The sequence below is a fragment of the Orcinus orca genome, chromosome 3 (assembly GCF_937001465.1).
Source record: "Orcinus orca chromosome 3, mOrcOrc1.1, whole genome shotgun sequence".
Classification (NCBI taxonomy): Eukaryota; Metazoa; Chordata; class Mammalia; order Artiodactyla; family Delphinidae; genus Orcinus; species Orcinus orca.
In genome coordinates this window covers 11,981,624-12,003,749 of record NC_064561.1, presented here as the reverse complement: position 1 = coordinate 12,003,749, position 22,126 = coordinate 11,981,624, and the positions used below count along the sequence as shown (strand labels likewise).

The following is a 22,126-nucleotide window of genomic DNA, read 5'->3' as shown; positions in this document are numbered from 1 at the left end:
TTGATGCAGACATTTAATGTAATCGCCCTTCAACCGCTGTAGTGTACATCATGTAGTTGCTCTGTGCTGACCTTGTCCCCCAGACCTGTCCCAGCTAGAGGAACCGGGGTTTAGTTCCTCCACTTTACAGACGAGGAAACTGAGGCACAGCCAGAACCTGCCCCTTTTCCTCCACGGGAAGAAATCGCTATGGGAGAGGAAACAGGGGATGACTTGAACCACCACCTGGCTCACACCTGTGGACCTGGATCTTCCCCCTCCCCAGAGCTCCCAACTCTAACGTGTCAACACCAGAAACTTCTAGAGACTCACGCAGCACACAGCAGGGTTCGAATCTTCACCAGCCCCAATCCCAAGAATCTTCCAATCTGACTTCTGAAAATGCCAGTTCGCGGCATCCAGACGTCTGGGGTCTCAGGATAGCTTATCGGGTTCTGAAACATTCTAACCTCTTGAAGAGCCACTGGGTTCAACTTGCCTCCCTGCCGCTCTTTTTTTTTTCCTGCCCCTCTTTTAATCATTTCTTCATCGAACACACGTTGGACCAAGCCTGCCCGGGGCCCTGTGCCGAAAAAGGCGCTGTTTGCACACCTCCAGCCGCGGGGAGCTCACTTCCTGACTGTGGGCGGGACTCAAGTGGGGTCATGAGCCGGAATAGGCGCGGGGGAGGCTAGAAGCGACCTGGGTGGTGCCCTGCGGTCAGTGGAGGAGAAGGGGCGGGGCCGGGGAGGGAAGAAGGGAGGGGCCGGCAGGAGAACTTGTACTGGGCCCTGCAGAAACGGCCCAGCTGGGAGTGGGGGCTCCGGCGGAAGGCAGGCAGGAAGCAGCGAAGCCGGGAAGGGCGAGGGCGAGCCAAGAGGAGCAGGGATAGGGGTCGGAGGCTGGACGGCTGTCTGGGGGTGAGTATTGGGGGCCCCGGAGGATCTAACGGAACCCTGGTGGGGGGCGGAGTTGGGGCTCTAGGGAAGCCCCTGCAGGTCCCTGGGGTCGGGTATCTGCCGCGTTTACCCTGAAGAGGCGGGGAGATCCTGGAGCCCCGGGTCTCAAGAACCCTGTTGCCTTCACCCATCGGTGATAGTATTCTCCTGCGTCCCAAGGCCGGCTCAGTCTTGGCCAGGAAGGAAGCCTCACCCACGCCTGGGGAATGGGGGGAGACCGAAGCCATGTGGAGCTGTGGCATCCCTGATCCTGGACAATGTCCCGTCGCAGTCGTGGACACAGTGAAGCAACCCTGGACCCCCACCTCCCATCCTCCTCCTAGGAGAGGGTGGGATCCGAACCCAGGAGTGGAGAGAGCTTTGTATGCGCTGGCCGTTACTATTACTGTTATCGTTATTGTTGAGATCGTTAGCGTACTGATTGAGAGCGTATAGGCAGGAGCAGCACCTGGGGTCCCAGGTTGGGTTTATTATTGTTGCTTGAGGGAACCACTGCTGAACCCCAGCGCTGCCAGGCGCCGGACCAGGTTCCAGCCTGGGCACCCCAGTTCACAGTTTCCTCTGGGATCCATTCCGGTCCCTGCTCAGCCAGTGCCTGGCTGTGTTGTTTGCTTTTGGTTGCTCCTGGTCTCTGAATGCACCTCAGTGTCCCCTCTGGAAGGTAGCAAAATGACCTGGCTTCCATGAGGATGCCTGAGGTGTTAGGCAGTGGAAGCTCTTATGGTGGGGGCGCTTCTGGTCACTGAAAGACCCCAAGTGAGTGATTGTAGGTCTCTGAGCCTCAGTTTTGCCATGTGTCAGCTGGGGCTCATGATACGGAACTGTGGTGAAGCTGAAATAAGTCAGTAAGTGCAATGGCCACTCAGTGGGGCCCACAGAATGTCAGCCATCACCGTAAGTATATTACAGTTACGTCATTAGCCACCTTTCCAGGTTCTCGACCAACTTTCCCTCTGGGTCAGATTTTCTTATCATGGCCACTTTTCAGATGGGGAAACTGAGGACCCATCCCCCTCCCCCCAAACCCTCTATGCCAGCCCTCCCCTCCCCCCTCTCCCTCCCCCCTCCCCTCGCCTCCCACCCCCTGGGGCCAGGGCCTCCCTGTTGTCCAGATCTGGAATTCAGGGCCCAGAGGAAGTTTGCTGGATTTGGGGCTGGCCCTGGGGCTACCACTTTCTCCCACTGCCCTTTCAGTTCCCAAGGTGGCCACCATGACAGACAGGGCTGAAGAGTCCAGAGGAAGAGGTGTGGCCCCTGCGTCAGGTCACTGGGCCCCCACCTCTTAGCAGCCTAGGTGAGCAGTTCATGTTTGCCCAGCCCAGCCTGGACACCCTCCCTTCCCCTCTCCCTCACCCCCAGGGTGCAGAGAGTGATTCCTGCCAGGTACTCTGGGTGTGGGGTAACTGAGAAGGGGCCTTAGAGCTTCTCTGCTCCAGGCCAGAGCTTGGGGAATCCAGACAAGCCTGTTGGCCCAGGGACCCTGGGGCTGGGCTGGGTTAGCCCAGGAGAAGGAGATAAGATGTCACTGAGCGTCTTCTCTTCCTGCCAACAGCCTCTGAGGCCCAGAGTGGGGCAATAACTTGCCCCCCACCCCCCATGAGCCAGGGAGGATGCCCATTGTGGTCCCTCCACCTGATGGGAGCCTGGCTCAGCTTGATTGCCCCCCGTGATAGGGGAACTCACTACCAAGATAGCAGACTAAAGGAGGTCCCACCGGGTGGTGGTTAAAGACAGGGACTGGGCTACCACTTGACCTCCCTTGAATGGGTTCCTTGACCTCTCTGTGTCTCAGTTTCCCCATCAATAAAAATAAGGCTAACAGAGCCCTACCTCCCAGCGCAAGTGTGGAGTGTCGATGAGCTGGTGGTGGAAAGGCTGCATGCAGGATATCGCATGTTAACTCTAACCCTGATTGTGTGGCTCATTGGTGATATTTATCTTTGCATGAAAGAAATTGTGTCTGACAAAGCCTGGATGAGGGCCCTGACCAGGTGTGGAGGTCCTCCAGAAGGTTCCCAGAGGTTCAATTTGCACATCAGCCCTGGATCATGGGAAGATTCTGAGGTTGAACTGCGATGCACACCCTGCCTCCCTAGCCTCAGTTTCCCCATCTAGGAAATGAGCCCAGAGATGCCGTTTGAGGCTCAGCTGGGGGCAGGGCTGGCATTTAATCAGGGGCCTATGTCCAGCCTCAGAATCCTTCCTGGACCCATCCTAGGTACCCCGGGCAGTTCCTGCAGTGGGGGAGGGCAGGCTTATCCAATGAGTCATCCATTAGGAGCCCTGGGACCTGGAAACAGAGGACTCAAGGGTCTAAAGTGTGTGTGTGTCACCCTGCCCCCTCCCACCCTTTCTTCCACGCCCAGGGGTTCACCAGAGTGAATGTTGGACGTATATTTGCATAAAACCCACTTACACACATGGTAAGCAGAGTTGGCCCATAACGAGGCTTTCTTACAAATTATCTTTACTGGGCTTTCTCTTCTTTTTTCTTCCTGTTTACAAAAGCAACTCATGGTCCTTGTAAAAAGGGACCAGCCCGTCATTACTGGAAGGCCAAACTGGTATGAACCGGAGAGGGATCGCCCACAGGTCCAGCTCGTCAGTGTTCAAATTCCAGCAACCTGGTCTCTGGTAGGTGGGTGCCTTCTCTGTGCCTACCTTGCCCCCCTTGGGAACTGGAACAGGGGACCTCCTTGGGAGGCTCAGTGAGAGCCACGGGGGCCCATCCACAGGCCAGTGGTTCGCACCCTCTCTTGCAAGCACCCCTGGCTCCCGTCCTTGGGTCTTCATTCCTGGGACTTACCCTTTTCTGGAAAATTGTCTCCTTCGCTGCCTCTGTTCCCCATTAGCCCATTGGCTCCCCACACATGGTGGTTTGTCTCCATCAACTTGGTTGGGTGCCCAGAACCTAGACCAGGGTGTTCAGCTCGGAGCGGTGACCAGTGTGCAAGTGATAGCGGTAGCTGCTGCCGCCGATACTGATATGGTCATTGTTGTCACTTCGTATATGTGTGACTTGGAGAAAAGGTGACCGCTGAGTCCTCTAGCCTTTCCCAGGGCTCAGGGAGTTAGACACACAAATGGGGTTCTCCTGTCACCGCCCCCCACCCCTCACGTCTCCTTGTGGCAGCCCCAGAATGTTCCAGGCCCCCATCCCTATCCAGATCCCAGCTGAGCGTCGGTGGGGAGCGAAGGAGCAGCTTAAGCCCCGGTGGAGCTCGTATTTATTTAGCACCTGCTGGGGGTGAACCGTGAGTGGGCAGCTGACGCCAGGCAGCCTCGCAGATGAGGCTGCTGAGGCCTGGAGCGGGCGGGGGGCAGCTGCTTGCCCCGAGTCCACAGATGACCAGTAGCCGGGTCGGGCCTTCCTTCCCCGGGGGCCACGGTGGCTGTCTTAGGAGCATCGTCTCTCTTGGTCCTCACGGCTGCTGGGTGAGGGCGGGGAACGAGCCGCCCTCACGTTCCTGTTTCAAGAACTGAGCCCCAGTGACTGGGCTGTTTGGGAGCACCCAGGCCTGGGGGGTCCCCGGAGCTGGGGTAAGGAGGGGGTCGCATGGGTGTGTGTCTGACAGGCCTGGAGAGGGACCCAAGATTCACCCTCTCCAAGCCTCAGTTTCCTCATCTGGAAATTGGGAGCGTCGTGTGGGGAATCGCCTTGATGTGATGGAGGCCTCCAAGTCAGTGTCAGGCAAGCCCCCACTGTCCGTGAAATAGTGCAGGGTGGGGACGGGGGGGGGCTGGTCCAGGCCCCCCAAGGGTGCTAACGGGTAGGGCCTCGCCACCTGGATTGTGTGACATTCTCACTTCCCCATGTGTCTCAGCTTCTCTGCCTTCCTGGCCTCCCCAGGGGAGGTGAGGGGGACAGAGGTGCCCGGAGCCATACGTGCCTGGGTCCTTGACAGACCTTGACTGTCACTTGGGGGTGTAGGCAGAGGCTGGGGGACTAGAGCACTGTCACCAGCGGGGGTCCCTAATTAATTCTGCCAAGTGGTCAGCCCCTTCCGTACATCTAGTGTCTCATTAATATTCAGTGAGTTATTAATATTTAGTACTGTGTGTATATATATGCAACGAATCATGACTATTCAGTGACGGTGTCTCTTCAGGGCTGTTTAGCGGCTCATTCATATCATATTCATTGTGATAATATGCATATTCATTCATGCGTCACAAACGTGCCTTGCCACTATTCATTGTTGCCTTATAAGTATTTCATATATTATAAATGCTGGGTGCCTCCTGCATATTTAACAGATCATTAATATTCAGCACTTCACTAATATTCAGTGCTTCTTGCTCATTAAATGCATCCTGAATATTTTAGTGCCGTGAATATCTGGCCCTTTTAGCACATTAGGAGTGTTCGGAGTCAGGAATATTCAGTGCCTCTTGGTCCTGCCCCCTTGGCTCCGAGGATGTGCTTGCTGACTCCTCAGGACTGAATCATCTGCACCCCCAAGGTCCGGGGTAGGGGACGGCGGCAGCTGCTGCCTAGAATGGGGTTAGCCTGAAGTGAGGCACAAGGAAATAGCCAATATGTGAGTCATCGTTAGCATTTTTCCTCATGCAACGAACAGCAGTGAGCACCAACTGGGGACAGAGCTGTGAGGGCCAAGATGCTGGGCCCCACCTCCGGAGCTCCAGGCAGGCTGGGGAGATGGACAGGAGGGAAGTGAGCAGTTTTGTCTAAGGGTGGTGAGAGCAGCAGAGGAAAGCAGAGCCGGGGTGGGGTGTTTTAGCTGGGAGATTGGGGCGTCTCTAAGGAGATGATGTTGGGCGGAAACCTGAAGATCAAGGAGAACCAGGGGGTAGAGCGGGAGAGAGGGGAGTCCGAGGTGGAAGGAAAGGCAGGTGCAAAGGTCCTGTGGCAGGGCTGAGCCCGGGTGTTTGAAGGAGCTGTGAAGAGGCTGGGGTGGCAAGAGTGGAGGAAAGGGGGCAGTGGACATGGGGCGGGAGGAGAAGGAGATTGAGAGCACCCCAGGGGGAGGCTTTGGGGTTGCAGCCAACGAAAACAAGTGGTTTTGCTGTGTGCGCTGCAGGAAGCAGGCTCTGAGTGATGGTGAAGTTGCAACAGTGCATGGAGGGCAAACAGCCCCGAGCAGGATTGGCCGGTATTGCAGTGGGGGGACTGGGTGATGGGCCCTGAGAGTCAGCCCGGACATCACTGCTGTGACTCTGTACGCCGTGGCACTACTGTCTGTAGGGAGGAGCATGGAGGGGGCCCTGCCACATGCAAGCAATATATGGATGTGTTCATCCGTCACATGCCTGATGGACCTTCCTGGTTTACATGGCATCGTGTCCCGAAGGTTCTCGCCCAGACACCACGCCTGGGTCGCCTGCTGCCCCATAACGTCCCCTCATGAAAGGCTCAGAGACTTCTCACATTTTGTTCTCCCTGGTCCATCCTTCTCTGTCCCCCACATCCGGGCTCTAACTTTTTTTTCTCTTTTTTTGGCCATGCCACACTGCATATGGGATCTTAGTTCCCCAACCAGGGATCCAACCCGTGCTGCCTGCAGTGGAAGTGCGGAGTCTTAACCACCGGACCGCCAGGGAAGTACCAGGCTCTAAATATTGATGACTCCCTTCATCTTATTTGCTGAACTCACCCACGTCCCTGTACCCCGCCAGCCAGCCCCTATCCAGGTCCCCAAATTCTTCTTCTTGGTTGCTGCCCTGGCCTCTAACTCCTGCCCTGATCGCGTTTTCCCCTTCAGTGGCCCCGCGGGGGACTTCTTCAAAGCATAACTCAACCTTGTCCTTCCCCTGCTCACACACCGTCCATGGCTCCCCATTGCGCCTCACCTGCAACATAAGAGCTGCTTTGTGGTCTGCCCCATTTCCTGTTCCTCCCCCACCATCATCTGGCAACCCTGCCTGTATCTCCCTCCTCCTCCACTTCTCCAACCACACCGCCTCGTCTCTCTCCCTTTGATAACCTAAATTTGTGCCCACCTCAGGGCCTTTGCACTTGCTGTGCCCTCTGCCTAGAATGCCTGTCCCCTGGGGCTCTGCCCAGGTGATTTCCCTTCATCCTTCAGGATGTCCCCAGGCTGGTCAGGTCCCTCCCCTGCCAGGGATCCCTCCTTCTTCAACAGCATTTGTCGCAGCTGCGACTAAACAAATCACTTCCTCATGTATTAATATCATAAAAGAAGGGCTGGCTTGGCCATGGCTATGTCCCCTGCACCCTGCATACAGTAGGTGCTTAATAAATACTCTATGGCCCACAAGTCAGTGCAACAAGTAAAACGGTTGGATTCGTACATGTTCATAGACACTCCTGCTTTATGCTGAGCCTCAATGTCCCCATCTGTAAGTGGGGGCACTTAAAGGAGCCAGGACAATGAACCAAGGTCACTGAGGTTGTCACCGCATAGTCAACGTTTGCCAAGCCCTTTAATACTCAATACAGAGTGACCCATTGTGTGTCTGTGGGGCAGGGAGTATTCTCAGCACTTCCATGTGCTAATGAGGAAATAGACTCCCAAGGGGAAGTGACTCACCAAGGTCAACTCAGAGCAAAGAGGTACCATTCAACAAGGAATCTGACCTCTCTGCACCCTGGTCACACACCTCCATGGCTCGCCCATGCCCCCAGGAAGCAGCCCCACTACTCAGCCTGGCGTTCAAGGTCTTTACAGGGTCTGGCCCCACCTCTTAGCCTCAGAAATCAACCCCTCTCCAAATTCTGCTTTTCAGCAAAATAAACTACACATGATTCCTTCAATAGGCTTTGTTTTCTTTCCCTTCCTTGCTTTTGCATTTGCTCTCTTTGCTACCTGAACTCCCCTTGGTGAACTCATATGCATCCTTCAAAACCTCAGCTTCAATATCCTGATCCATTCTTCTGGCCCATCCCTGATCCCACAGGTGTCTGGACTTGTCTCCCCCAGATTGAGGGCTTCTCAATTCCTCCAGAACCTATTTGTTGAACGAATGAATAGTTTTCATATATGTGTTTTGAGATAAGAGCCACTGAGACCCTTCTCAGAGCTGAAGGACTTGGAGATAATGTGGATTTCTGTGGTAATGTGAGTCACCCACTGGGCCACCTTGGGACGACTCTCTGAGCTTCATTTCTCCAGCTATGAAATGGGGGTGGGGATTCCTCCAGAGTTATTCAGACCCCACAAACTTCAGAGTGAGCAGCTATTTGGGCTTCCGCAAGCCCAATCCTTCCAGAACTGGAGAGAGTAGACAGGAGAGTCTTGTGTGGGTTCAGGGAATCGAAAGCAGACCTGAGAGGAACTTCTCACCAGCCATACAGCCCCACCAGCAAAGTCCCCAGAGCTGCCGCACAGTCGCTTAGGAGGAAGTAATACCAAGAGGCTTCCCATCCTTGGCTAAGTGGAGCCCGTAAGCCTCAGCTTTTCCCACGGTAGGTGTGAGGTCCCAGCCCATTTAGAAAGTAAGGCCTGTAAGGAGGGGCTGCGGACTACCTGGGATACAGCCCACTGAGACACCCAGCAAGGTATCCTGGACCAGTAAATCCCCAGCACTTTCAGCCTGGCTGAAAGCGGGGCCTGGAGTTTCTTTTTATGCCAGTCTGGATGTGGGATGTTGTGAGTTTGGAAACATTTGCTGCTTGAAGTTCTAAGGGGCCATGAGTTAGGGGTGGAGGTAGCCTTGGTGGCTGGAAAAGGGAAGGGGATCTGGGATGCATTAATAGAGGTCTAGTGTAAGGGGAAGGGGACACGAGCCTCCATCCCCTCCACCCCCAACTTGAGCTCTCAGACCCCAGTCAGGAGCCTTATGGGGGTTGGGAGGGTGAAGTCGCTGTAAGATCCCTCCATTTAAAGAAACCAGAGACCTGGCAAGAAAAAGTTGGGAATGCAGGTAGCCAACAAAGATTAAGTGTTTCATATGCAAAGGGATCTTACAAATAAACAAGAAAGAAAATGCAAGGAAAAGAACAGGCGTTAATGGATTTAATTAAAACCAAATGGCCACCCCCAAGAGCTTCTATTTCGCCCAGAGACCCTGATCCCAGTGATATGACCCATTTAGTCATTTTACCTCTTCTCACACCTTCCCCCTCCCCAATGTCCAGGTTTGGCTGAGTTGTAAATATTCCTATTTGTTGAGGTATCTTTCTTTGTTTTGGAGCTCTTGTTTGGCACTAAACACATTCCCAGCCAACAGATCCTTGGCCATTTAGGTTTGATTTTCTATTTAAATAGTAGTAAATACTCCGTCTAATGAGCTTAACTAAACCTATATCAGGCATTTTTGTTCAGTCCCTCATTCTCCTCTCTGGATCCTTCCTCCTTTTGAGTTCTCTGTTCTGGTTTCTGTGTTTATTTAGACCAGGATTTCTCAATCTTGAAAATGCTGGATCATCTTCTGTCATGGGGCCGTCCTGTGCCCTATAGGATGTTAATTTAAGCAGCATCTCTGGCCTCCACCTGCTCGATGCCATTAGCAGTCCCCTATCTCCACCCTGCCCCAATCATGATAACCAGAAATGTCTCTAGACATTGCCCAGTAAGTATCCCGTGGGAGCAGAATAACCCCTGATTGAAAACTGATTTAGACTCTAAACTGCAGATGGGGTAGGGGGTGAATCCCCCTCTAAATTTTCATGGGATTCTGAATGAGCGTGTCTCTTAGCCAGAAGTTAGGGTCCCAGGCACACCCTTGTCTTCCAGCATCTGTGGGTCTCTGGCCACCAGTGTCACCGAAGAGAATGTTGTGACATCTCTGGTCTTATTTTTGGTGACTTGGGCTTTCTACTGCAGCTCTTGAGTTTTTTCCTGTCCTCGGAGCTCAGGGATCTGCCAGGTTCACCTGGGAACGCTCCTTTCTTGTGGTCCACTCTGGACTCGGGCCCCTCTTCAGCTCAGGAAAATGTCCTTCTAGGATTCTGTTCATTCCTGCATCATTTTTCAGTTCACAGTCTCCTCTCAAGATGATGATTTGCCTTTTTGGGTCTCCAAAAACCCTCCAGATGGTGAACCACCTGCTGAGGCTGGCAGCTAACCCAGGGATGCCATGGAAACAAGACAGGCTCTGTGCCACCCGCAGACAGGGTCCCCAGCTGCTCGGCCTCCACCAGCTCATTCCCACCTCAGGGTTTTTGCACCTGCTGTTCCCTCCCTGGGGATCTTTCCCTCAGACCCTCAGCCATGATGGCTCCTCTCTGCCATTCACATCGCAGCTTAAGTGTCATCCAGACCTCAAAATCCATACCCGCCACCCAACCTCGTTTCCTCCCGTGGCATTCATCCCCTTGTATCTCTTCACCGAGGTTTTTATTTAGTGTTTGTTCCCCCTCAAGCATGTGGGTCCCAGAGTGGCAGAGACATTGAGGTATCCCGTGCCTGTTCACCACTGTGTACCCGCTCCCGGGAGGTGCCTGGCACACAGGAGAAGCACAGTAAATATTGGCTCGAATGAATGAATGTATAAATTCATTCTGAGAGTCAATATATATATATTTTGGCCACGCCATGCAACTTCCGGGATCTTAGTTCCCCGACCAGGGATCGAACCCGTGCCCCCTGCAATGGAAGCACGGAGTCCTAACCACCAGACCTCCAGGGAAGTCCCAAGAGTCAATATTTTTTCAGATGCTGTGGCATCCCAGCATTCGTTTGTTCATTCATTCATTCAACACACATTTACTGAGCGCCTACTCCGCACCAAGCACAGTTCTAGGGGCTGGGGATAAAATGATGAATAAGACTTATTGCATGGAGCCTGTATTCTGGTGAGGAAGATAGATGAGAAGCAGTACATTTTTTAAGGTTTTTAAAATTTATTTATTTATTTATTTTTGGCTGCGTTGAGTCTTCGTTGCTGCGCGCGGGCTTTCTCTAGTTGCGGCGAGCGGGGGCTACTCTTTGCTGCGGTGTGCCGGCTTCTCACTGCGGTGGCTTCTCTTATTGTGGAGCACGGGCTCTAGGCGCGCGGGCTTCAGTAGTTGTGGCACACAGGCTCAGTACTTGTGGCTCGTGGGCTCTAGAGCGCAGGCTCAGTGGTTGTGGCACACGGGCTTAGTTGTTCTGCAGCATGTGGGATCTCCCCAGACCAAGGCTCGAACCCGTGTCCCCTGCACAGGCAGGTGGGTTCCTAACCACTGTGCCACCAGGGAAGCCCCAGTTTTTAAGTTTTTATTTTAGGAGGTGAAAAGTGCTGTGGAAGAAAGAAAAAGTAGGCTAGGGTGGGGGATCAGGGCTGCCAGTGCGATGGTGTGTCCTGAGGAGGTGTTCCTGAGAAGAGGACATTTGAGCAAAGACAAGAAGGAGGGGGAGGAGGGAGTTGTATAGAAATCTGGAGAAATCAGGCAGAGGAAACAACCTGTGCAAAGGTCCTGAGGCAGGACCGTGCTCAGCATGTTTGAGGTTAAAATCCCAACCACACTTTTACATAGGGTTAATTCCCATTTTACTTTGAAGCTCAGAGAGGTCAAGCTTCTTTCCCAAGGTCACACAGCAGAACCTGTGGAGTGGGATCTGATCCCCATTTTGGGGAGACACCTGGCTGGAGAGACCTTGGCCAGGCAGTGTGCAAAGACAGTGATGGGCACATTGGGGAAATGGCCTCATGGATCAGGGAAGGAGCCTCTGTCCCCAGCACCAGCACCCATTTGTGGCTCTAGATAAAATGGGAAACTACTCTCTTCTTGCTCCCAGGCAATTGCTGGGTGGGGTTGCTTGGAGCTCGAGGGGCCTAATAGAATCCACTGACTACCCCACAGTGTTTCAGGTACCAGAGGGGAGAGCGAGGAGACCCCAGACGAGCACAGACATCCTGAGGCAATCTTAGGTAAGTGCTGGGGTTCACATATTCATTCAACAAATACTTGTTGAATACCCACTAGGTACCAGGTGCCGAGAACTCCCTTCACACCTGCACAACCTAGTGAGTTGCTCAGATGCCCCCTTTATAACTGAGGAAACTGAGACGTTAGGTATGGAGGGCACACAGCCAGGGAGTGATGGAGTTGGGATTTAAACCCAGGAGTTGGACTCCAGAGGGCGCCTCTCTGAGGTGAGACAATAAGTGTTTACTGAATTGGTAAGTTCTGCCTTGGGTCTAATCTGGCATTTTCATGCTGCACTGGAAGATAGATCTTCAAATTTAGGGCTGGAACACAGCACAGTTACCACCTTTCCAGACAAAATGACATTGAGGGAGTCCAGGGAAGCCTGGGAAAGGGATCTGGACAGGAGACCAAAGGCTCTGCCTACATATGGGAAAGGAAATCTTCAGGCGGGGTGGGGGGGGGTTGATGGATAAATTAGTGTGTGCCAGGCTGCTCTCACCTTCTGAGATGGCCCACACTCTGTCCAGTGTGTTTCTGTCTCACTAAATCCACTTCTTACCTATCACTTTGTCTCTCACTGAATTCTTTGTGACGAGACATCAAGAACCTGAGCTTTGTTAAATCCTGAGACCAGAACTAAAACCCCCAACAAATGGAAAATGTTAGCATTCTTCACTCCAGGAAAGACCACCTGAGACCAGATTAAAGGAGTGCAGGCCCTGCACACACCCTAATCCTTATCAGCAGCCCTGCCCTTGAACCATTGCCAAATCCTCCTGGGTTGGGACACACAGTTTTGAGGGGCACGAGCCTGCTGCTTCCCCCTTTTCCCTGGCAAAGCAATAAAGCTCTTCTTTTCTACTTCACACCCCCCCACACACCCAAAACAAGTGTGCCAGAGAGAAACTTAATGAATTTACTTTTATTCATAAATTCATTCATTCAGACACTCTCTGCTTCCCCCATGTGTTTGCCTCATGCTGGGCAACGCCAGGACCCTCAAGAAGCCCCCAGTCTTGGGACATAAAAGTTAGAGATCATGATGAAACCGTACACCTCAGATTGGGACTTGAAACCACGTGCTGGGACTCGAACCCAGCCTAAACACAGGCTGACACTTGGACTCGAACCTGGCCAAAACCCACAGTCTTCCTACTGAGATCACACACCATATCAGGTGAGAAAGGCACCAGGGTATGGGGTTATCAGTTTTTATAGGGGTGGGTAATTTTATAGGCTAATGAGTGGGAGGAGTATTCAGCTATTAGAGGAAAGGGCGGGGCTTTCCAAGAATTGGGCCACCGCCCACTTTTTGATCCTTATGGTAGGTCTTGGAACTGTCATGGTGCCTATAGTGTCATTTAGCTTGCTGATGTGTTAACAGTGAGTGTATACTGAGGCTCAAGGTCTAGTGGAAGTTGACTTGTCTGCCATCCTGGATCCATCTGGTTCTAGTCAGTTTATGTCATGTCTGTGGGCTATGTCATTCTTTCAAAGGTTGTGCCCTGCCCCCTTCCCTCCTGTTTCAGTGACTTAGCCAGAGAGGGAGACAGGGCTAAATAGGAGACCAGGACTCTTCCTGAGAGGTCTAAGAGGACTACCCAGAGAATGGATCATTTGAGATGGGTTTTAAAGGAGGAAGAGGAGTTTGCCAAGGAAGATAGCTTTGTTTGAGACATGCTGGGCCTGAGGGTTCTGTGAAGAGCCAGGGCCCACGCTCAGCTCACAGGACCATTAAAAATAGTCAAGAAGAATGAGTGACGGTTATATCAGAATCCCAGAAGCTCAGAGCTTCCTGGAGGAGTAAGTGAAAAGGGAAGCAGGAAGGATCCCAGCAGCTCTCAACTGCTAAAAAGGGAGTTCTCTGCCTCTCTCGGGAGGCTCCTGGGCCATCTCTGAGAGAGGGACATAAAGAGGACCAGCTTGGATGGGGGGGTGGGATTCTGGGCACACTGAATCTGGGAGGCTCACCTTGGCATCTCCATGCCTGTTTTCTCTGTAACTATTGATCCCCGGTGGGACCTGGGCAACAGTCAGAGCCAACATGGGGTACTGGAGGAGGTGGAAGCCGGGGGAATCTCTGGGGGTGAATTTCAGTATTTTTCCAACTTGAGCAACCGTAGGGCTGCAACCAGGTGTTGAGGTCCACAGGTAGCTCTGGAAAAGTGCTTGGCCCATCTGGCATCTTCAGGCATCTTCAGTGAGTGTTATTGTCTGCAGGAGCTGCCCAGGGGTCTCTTTGGACCAATCCCAAACTCAGGCGGACCAGAATGAGGTGTTCTCGGCACCTGTGGACAGAGTTGGGCCTGGCTGTGGCTCTGGGCACCTTCACCCTCCTCCTTCTCTTCAATCTGCCGGTCACCACCCACCTGCCCAGGCCTGAAGGAGCCACCGGGCACCCCCGTGGCTCTGGTCTGGCCCTCGCCACCCTCCCGCCCACCGCCCGCCCCCTGCCTGGCCAACTCCTCCATGGCTGCCCTGCCGGACTTCGCCAGGCAGCCGCAGCACATCCGCAACTTCCTGCTGTACGAACACCGCCGCGACATCGTGCTGCTCCAGGACGTGCCGCCTGACAAGTGCGTGCAGCCAGTCTTTCTGCTGCTGGTGATCAAGTCCTCGCCCAGCAATTACGAGCACCGGGAGCTGGTGTGACTCAGGTGGGGCCGTGAGCGCCAGGTGCACGGCGTCCAGCTGCGCTGCCTCTTCCTCGTGGGCACGGACCCCAACCCGCCGGAGACACGCAAGGTCAACCGGCTGTAGGCCATGGAGGCGCGGATGCACGGTGACATCCTGCAGTGGGATTTCTACGACTCATTCTTCAACCTCACGCTCAAACAGGTGGGCTGGGGGAGGGAGGGTGTCACGCGATTGGGGCCACCTCTCCTTCCTGTCCAAAGTTGCTACCACCTCCTCTGAGGAGCTCTGGGGACCAGAAACTCCCATCAACCTTGCCCCAACCTCGCCCCTGTCCTCACGGTGATCCGAAGTCTTCTTTGTCCAAGGGAGGCAGGGAGAAAGGACTTCCAAGCCTGGCTTTCCAAGCCTTGATGACCTGGGCTCAAATCCAGACTCTGCTGCTTATCTGCTGTTTGCCATGGACGATCATTCACTTCTCTGGGCGTCAGTTTGCTCATCAGGGAAATGGGATATTAATTGAACTCACCCACCTCTGAGGGCTGCTGTGAGGATCACATGAGATGATATTCATAAGGCACCCGGACCAGTGCCAGGTGCTCAGATAACACTGGCAATGGTGCATGGGGAGAGCTGGACAGAACACATCTTATTTCTTTGTTCTGGTTCTGTCTCCCCATGAGGCCCAGGTCTGTGTGGAAGATACTCAACAAAGACCTTTCTGCTGGAAAAGAAACCATGAGAGGTAGACAGAAACTGGCCCATGCTCAGAGGAGGAATTGAAGGCTCCAAGGACCTACCCAGGATGTGGAGGGTGGGGATGGAGTAAGCTGAGTAGAGACACAAATTGAAAGGGGCCCAGTGCAGGTTCCTGCTCATAGTAAGTACAGACAGGTCTGGGTTCAAGACTTTGAACAACAGACCTTCTCTGTTGTATGACCTTGCTCAAGGCACTTTCTCTGGAGAGCCTCTATTTCCTCATCTGTAAATGGGATTGAAGACCACACCTGCCTCTTAAAACTGTATGAAGGATTCAAGGTAGAGCAGGCACTGAGTACAGTGCCTAGCATGCAGCCAAAGTTATGGAGGTAACTGAAGCCGAGGTGGGTAGAGGGCCCAGAACCTCTTAACATGCCACGTTCTTTGTTTTTTTTTGGTTTTGTTTTGGTTTTTTTTGCCATACGCCTCTCACTGTTGTGGCCTCTCCCGTTGTGGAGCACAGGCTCCGGACACGCAGGCTCAGCGGCCATGGCTCACGGGCCCAGCCGCTCCACGACATGTGGGATCTTCCCAGACCGGGGCACGAACCCGTGTCCCCTGAATCGGCAGGTGGACTCTCAACCACGGTGCCACCAGGGAAGCCCACATGCCACATTCTTAACGCAGAGCACAAAAGCATGTGATAAACATCAACTTGACAAACATGAATCCAGTGCCTACAAAGTATTGACCCCATAATGGGTGCCGAAGAGATGGCACATAGGAGAGACACAGCTCCCACCCAGGGGGATCCCAGAGTCTGGTGGGGGAGGTAGATGTTATATAACAGTCATACAAGTAATTATTTAATGGTAGTGCTTGGCAAGGCAGAGTCAGAAGGAATAGCAATAAATGTAAATGTGACAATTTTCAAGGACTTCTTGGTGCTTTACGGAGCATCATCTCTGTAGATCCCCAACACTCCTGGAGGCAGTTCCCATGATGTGTCCTGTCTGGAAAGTTGGAAACTGAGGCACAGAGAGGGGCAGTTGGTTGCAAAGGACCACAGAGTGAGTCCTTTAACCCAGAATAGCCTGACTGGAAAACACATCCTTGCCTGGCCTCACTGGGCTGGGGTGGCCGACAGGGACCCAAAGCTCATGGCCCCAGGCATCAAGCCCGTGTGCCCTGTCCACCCCCCCTTGCAGGTGCTCTTCCTACAGTGGCAGAAGACACGGTGCACATGCCAGTTTTATGCTCAACTGGGATGATGACGTCTTTGCCCACCCAGACAACGTGGTCACCTACCTTCAGGGCGACAACCCTGACCACCACCTCTCTGTGGGGCAGTTGACCCACAGTGTGTGCCCCGTCTGCCTTCCCTGGAGCAAGTACTATGTGCCAAAGGTGGTGACAGAGGAGGAACACTACCCGCCCTACTGCAGGGGTGGTGGCTTCCTACTGTCCCGCTTCACAGCCACCGCCCTGTGCCACACACCCCTGCCCTGGACCTCTTCCCCATTGATGATGTCTTCCTGGGCATGTGCCAAAAGCAGGAGGGCCTCACACAGTGGTATCCTCACGGCCGGTGTTCAGGCCCCCTCCAGCCGCCTGTCCTCCTTCGACCCCTGCTTCTACCGAGAGCTGCCGCTGGTGCACCGCTTCCTGCCCTACGAGATGCTGCTCATGTGGGACGTGCTGAACCAGCCCAACCTCACCTGTGACAAGCGGACACAGATCTACACAGAGGTGGAGTCAGGGCCCCCAGCCTCGAGGCTACTGTCTCCATCCCCATAGAAAGGGCAGCAGCTTCCTCCCCGGAAGCTGAGACCTTTGTCCTCCTAAGTGGGAAGGACCTAGGAGAGTACCAGGGAGGTTGGATGAGTCTGGCTGGTGAATTCCTACACATCCTTCAAAACTCACCTAGTACTGCCTAGACCGTGTTCCATCATCCTCCCTAGACTCTCAGCTGGAAGGACCATCTCTTTCCATGTCAGCTAATGGCAGAAGCACTTCTGCTAGGGCCCCAGCTGCTGCTGCTGCATCCATCCCTTTTCCATGTCCCACTTCCTAGCCCTGACCTTGATCATGGGCTAAAGCCTAAGCAGTGACCAGCCTCTCCTTGGTTGTGAACCTGCGACGGTGGGTGAATTCCTGCAATGGTTCAAGGCCAATTGAGGACACCTGGGTCCACATGCAGCCGAAGCAAGAAGGATTTTTCAGCTGGGAAGAGGGTTTCTTTTCTCCACCCCTCCCTGGATCTTGGACCCCTCAGATGGTGGGAGGGGCCAGAGAGTCTGGGAATGGGACCGCCCCCTCCCTGCTTGTGGCTTCAAGTGCTCTAATGCTGGAAACATTGGGCAGAGGAGGGAGGGAGCTATCTCAGGCTATGGGAGCTCAGAGTTTCTGGAGTCCCTGACAGGACCCAGCCCCACACTGGTGCTCCCCAACAATACAGGAGAGAGTATTGGGGCAAGAGGGGTCTTCCCTGGGCCCAAGGCCAGCACACACACCTTAGTGCCCAGAGAAGGGGGATATTCAGGTCCTTGGGAATCCCTAAGTTCTCAGGACCCAGGACTGGCCCCCGCCCCTGTGTGTCTCTCAGACTGGGGAGATCCAAGTGAACTGGTGACCCCCCCAGCCCTGCCACCCTCGGACAGGTGTCTGAGACAGGCTTCACAGGGATTGGGGCAGTGGCAAAGGGGGCTTCACACAGCAGAGTGAGGACTGGAGACCAGGTCCTCAGGGAATAAAATGTTTTGCAAAGACTTAGAGGTCTTTTTTTGTTTGTTTTTTTAAGTGATTTACAAGTTTTAACTCAGATCAGTCTACATTCATCCTTAAAATCTCACTTCCAGAAGAAAATATACACCAGTAAAATAGGGCAAGGGGACAGGAGATCACAGGGACTAGTCACATGGGGCCTTGTGGGTTTGGGTGAGGAGAGAGGGTGTTGTTTTGAGGGTTACGGCATCTTTGGAGCAAGGAAATGACATGATTAATTTTATTTATTTATTTATTTATTTATGGCTGCGTTGGGTCTTCTTTGCTGCACACGGGCTTTCTCTAGTTGCGGTGAGCAGGGGTTGTGGTGCGCGGGCTTCTCACAGTGGTGGCTTCTCTTGCTGCAGAGCATGGACTCTAGGCGCACGGGCTTCAGTAGTTGTGGCACGCGAGCTCAGTAGGTGTGGTGCACCGGCTTTGTTGCTCCACGGCATGTGGGATCTTCCCGGACCAGGGCTCAAACCGATGTCCCCTGCATTGGCAGGCGGATTCTTAACCACTGAGCCACCAGGGGAGTCCCGACATGATTGATTTTTAAGTTTTAAGAAGCCCTGCAGCTGCCATGGAGACTGTTGAAAGGGAAGGTGGAGGCTGAGGCAGCCTCCAAGCCAGAGGAGGCAGGCCTGGATGAGGCAGGGGCTGCAGGGGTTTCTACCAGGTAGATGTGATCTCATCCTGCCCCTGCTCTAGCACCTTCTGTGTCTCCCCATTGCCCTCAGGAAAGAGTGCTCCTCCCCTGCTGCATCGGGTTGAAGAGCGTCTCACAAAAGTTCCCAACCACCTGGCACCTCAGAATATGGCCTTATTTGGAAATAGAGTCTTTGCAGATGTAATTAAGGTAAGGATCAAGATAGGATCATCCTGGATTAGGGTGGGCTCTGAATCCAATGAGAGTGCTTTTAGAAGAGACAGAAATGAACACACAGAAAGACATGGAAAAGGAGACGATGTGAAAATGGGGGCAGAGCTTGGAGTGGCGCACCTACAAGCCAAGAATTGCCAGTAGCCCCCCCAGAGTTGAGAGAGGCAGGGGGACAGAATCTTCCTCAGAGCCCTTCAAAAAGAATCAACCCTGCCAACACCTTGATTTCTGACTTCTGACCTCTAAAACTGGGAGGGAATAAGTTTCTACTGTTTTAACCCACCCAGTCTGTGGCTGTTCCAGCAGCCTTAGGAAACTAACACACATGTGAACAGATCACATAGTCAAATGCCCGAGCATTTTTTTCAAGAGGGTCAAATCATACAGTTCCTATCTCAGGATGAAAGGAGGATGCAAGTGAAAAGAATGGTGAGAGTTGGATCACTAAATAGCCACTGTGAGGGGAATTCCCTGGCAGTCCAGTGGTTAGGACTCCACGCTTCCATTGCAGGTGGCACGGGTTCAATCCCCGGTCAGGGAACTACGGTTCCACAAGCCCCACAGCACCACCAAAAAAAAAAAAAAAAAAAAATCCACTGTGACTCATTCAGACATTCATGTGTTGTGTTGGATGTTCAGTGAGGTTAAGGCCCCCCATGAGCCGTGACAGAGACCTGGATTCGAATCCTGAACTTGACCATTCCCTCCCTGTCTGACCTTGGCAAACAGCCAGCTCCCTTGGCCTCAGTTTCCTCGCTTTTTATTGTGATGATTCTCCAATTGTTATTAAGTTTCTGGAAGTGTTGGTGGGTCCACGGCTGCCAGAGGACAATTCCACACAAAGGCTGACCCAGGCTTGTGCCTTTTTCTTGAGAAAATGCAAAAAGTTTCTTCAGATTCTGTAGGCATCTTATTTATTTACTATTGATAACACAGCAAGAGGGGTGTCAAATGCAGGGAGCGGGGTAACTGGGGCTCCTCTGAGGTGAGAACGTTTGAGAACAGGTGTCTGGCATCTCCACGAAACCAAGGATCCTCCAAGCCAGGTTTGGGATCTGGTGTTTTCCTCAGTTGGCCCCCCAGAGGACAGGTGGCCTCGGTGAGGTGGTGAGCGCCTTGTCCTAGGAGGTAATCAACAAAGTCCCCCCCAGACATGGGGCTTCATGGTGCTGTGTGGCATTAGGAGTTCACCAGACCGGACCCCTGTGGGTCTCGGGCTTCCCCAAGGCCACACCCCAGGAGGGTTCAGTGGGGACAGAGGGTCAGCAGGTCTTGCCGGGTGCAGCCACTGAGGCAGCAGTGACGGACAGGGTTGGTGGCAGCTGCCCGGTGGCGGCGGTGGTGGTGATGGCGAGAGGCCTGGGGCAGGGGCTGTGGGGCGAGTACCAGCACGGGGTCCTCACTAGCCATCAGCCCATGGAGGAGATGTTGTCCTTCCAGCCACTGTAGCAGCTCACCTGGGGACAGGGAGGAATTCAGCATAGAGGGGGGACCCCAGAGGACCCCACTCACACTGCACACACAGCCCCCACTCATCATGCACAGAAACAGAAAGTAAACATTTATTGAGTGCCCAGTGTATACCAGGCACAGACTGAATCCCCCATCCGGATGTGTGCAGTCTCGACCCACACCACACTTAAGTCCCCAGCTATGCACACTCCCACGTGTCACCTATGGTAAGAAGGCACAGACACTTCACAGAGCAGATGACAGAAGGGGTGACATACGACGTATACATGTACACACAGATGCAGGCGCACAGCCTCATAGCCCCTCCCACTTCCCTGCGCACCTCTGCACACCCATCTGTACCCGTGTCACACACACAGGACACACACGCATGTGACAGACGTTGTACACAAAGCTGTTTGATACTCCCTGCACCAGGGCCGGGACTAGGGTGAAGAGAGCCAGGCTCGGGCCTGGAGCCCACGATTTTAAGGGGGCGCCAAAAAACCTCAACAACCAAGATCAAACATACTGTCACGGAATATTTTAAAATTAAAATGCATGCAGAAATTCCTGAAGATCAAAATATTGAAACTGTAAATAAAGACAGGATCTGATCTGGCTACGCACTTGTTCAGACTCGCTCACGTCGCTCGCCGCGCACTGATTCCCGCTCCTGGCAGGAGGCGCATTCCCCGTGGACTTGCACACACCCGCTCAGCCGGCAGGTGGACCCCAGAACATGCATGCAAACCCGTCTGCATGCACCTGCCCCACGCCCGGCCCCAGAGACCTCGCAGCACAGTCCTCGCCCGCCCCTACTCACGGTCGCCGCCAGCCACAGGTCGCCCATCCTCGGAGGACCAGCGCGGGCCCCCGCACAGCCGCACCAGCGCGCGCACGATGTGGTGGCCGCACAGCTTCTCGGGTGATTCCTGGGCGAGGGCAGGGCCTAGGGCGAGCGCCAAGGCCGGGCCCAGCAGCACCAGCGCCCAGGTGAGCCGACGGGGGTCCATGGCTGCGGGAGGCACCGGGCCGCAGCGGGGATCCCCCTTATAGGCGCTGGCCCGCCCCAGCTGGGAGCCTTGGAGGGGGAAAGAGCATTCCTGCAGGATGGTCCAGGGAGAAGGTCAAGGACAGGGTCAGGGCAAGCATACTGGAACCCCTGATAGTTGGGTTTCCTTTTTTTTATGATATGAGTGTCTGACAACGTTTAATTGCGGAGGCATTGGCTTCATAGATGGCTCCCCAATAAATGTGACTAGGTAAAGGGCCAGGCCACCTCCTCCCGCTGAGGCACCTTTGTTTTACACATCTCAGCTGATTGCAGTCACTGACCACTTGGGCCACTCGGTTGCTTGTTTTGTTTTCTCTTCTTATGCTTTAAACTCCAACCTATGTTAAATTCACCAATAAAGAGTGAGCCCACGAACTCTTAGGCTCCCACCCTTGACTCCAGGGAAAGCAGGACCCCAGACCCACACTGCTCTCTCTACCCAGGACCTTGCTCTGTGGCCCCGGGAGTGCTGTGTAATTTCCGGGTGTGCTGTGTAATTTATAAGTAATAAACCTTTATTTTCTCAAAGTTTCCTGATGGTTGTTGCTGAATGGCATCTTTCAGTCATAATAAGAACTCAAGGGCCGGTCCAGCCACAACATTGATTTTTTTTTAATTAATTAATTTTTAAATTTTATTTTATTTTTTGGCTGCATTGGGTCTCCGTTGCTGCGTGCGGGCTTTCTCTAGTTGCGGTGAGTGGCAGCTTTCTCTTCATTGCGGTGCGCGAGCTTCTCACTGCAGTGGCTTCTCTTGTTGCAGAACACGGGCTCTAGGCACGCGGGCTTCAGTAGTTGTGGCGCATGGACTCAGTAGTTGTGGCTCGCGAGCTGTAGAGGGCAGGCTCAGTAGCTGTGGCGCACGGGCTCAGTAGTTGTGGCGTGCGGGCTCTAGAGCACAGGCTCAGTAGTTGTGGCGCACAG

The 22,126-nt window shown here is 53.6% G+C and overlaps 2 protein-coding genes across 2 annotated transcripts; one reads left to right on the top strand and one right to left on the bottom strand.

Annotated features, from left to right (window-relative positions):
• The first annotated feature begins 7,841 nt into the window (after positions 1-7,841).
• Positions 7,842-17,816, top strand: B3GNT3 (UDP-GlcNAc:betaGal beta-1,3-N-acetylglucosaminyltransferase 3). Its single transcript, XM_033401467.2, is given in 9 exon segments — positions 7,842-9,431; positions 9,837-11,714; positions 12,662-12,892; positions 13,936-14,060; positions 14,062-14,553; positions 16,257-16,288; positions 16,290-16,546; positions 16,549-16,609; positions 16,611-17,816. Coding segments are annotated over 6 exon segments (1,152 nt in total). The 5' UTR covers positions 7,842-9,431; positions 9,837-11,714; positions 12,662-12,892; positions 13,936-13,985; the 3' UTR covers positions 16,846-17,816.
• A 1,781-nt stretch (positions 17,817-19,597) lies between these two features.
• On the bottom strand, positions 19,598-21,585 carry INSL3 (insulin like 3). Its single transcript, XM_004277563.4, has 2 exons — positions 20,973-21,585; positions 19,598-20,151 (listed from the first exon to the last, which is right to left on the bottom strand). The coding sequence occupies exons 1-2, from the start codon at positions 21,160-21,162 to the stop codon at positions 19,940-19,942; spliced, it is 402 nt and encodes a 133-aa protein (XP_004277611.1). The 5' UTR covers positions 21,163-21,585; the 3' UTR covers positions 19,598-19,939.
• Positions 21,586-22,126: the final 541 nt, after the last annotated feature.

Bases quoted from the DNA above. Each gene is read 5' to 3' on its own strand.
- INSL3 (XM_004277563.4), bottom strand. From the start codon at position 21,162: ATGGACCCCCGTCGGCTCACCTGGGCGCTGGTGCTGCTGGGCCCGGCC. The intron at 20,152-20,972 runs GTGAGTAGGGGC...CCCTGTCCCCAG, and splicing joins ACCTGTGGCTGGCGGCGACC to GTGAGCTGCTACAGTGGCTG.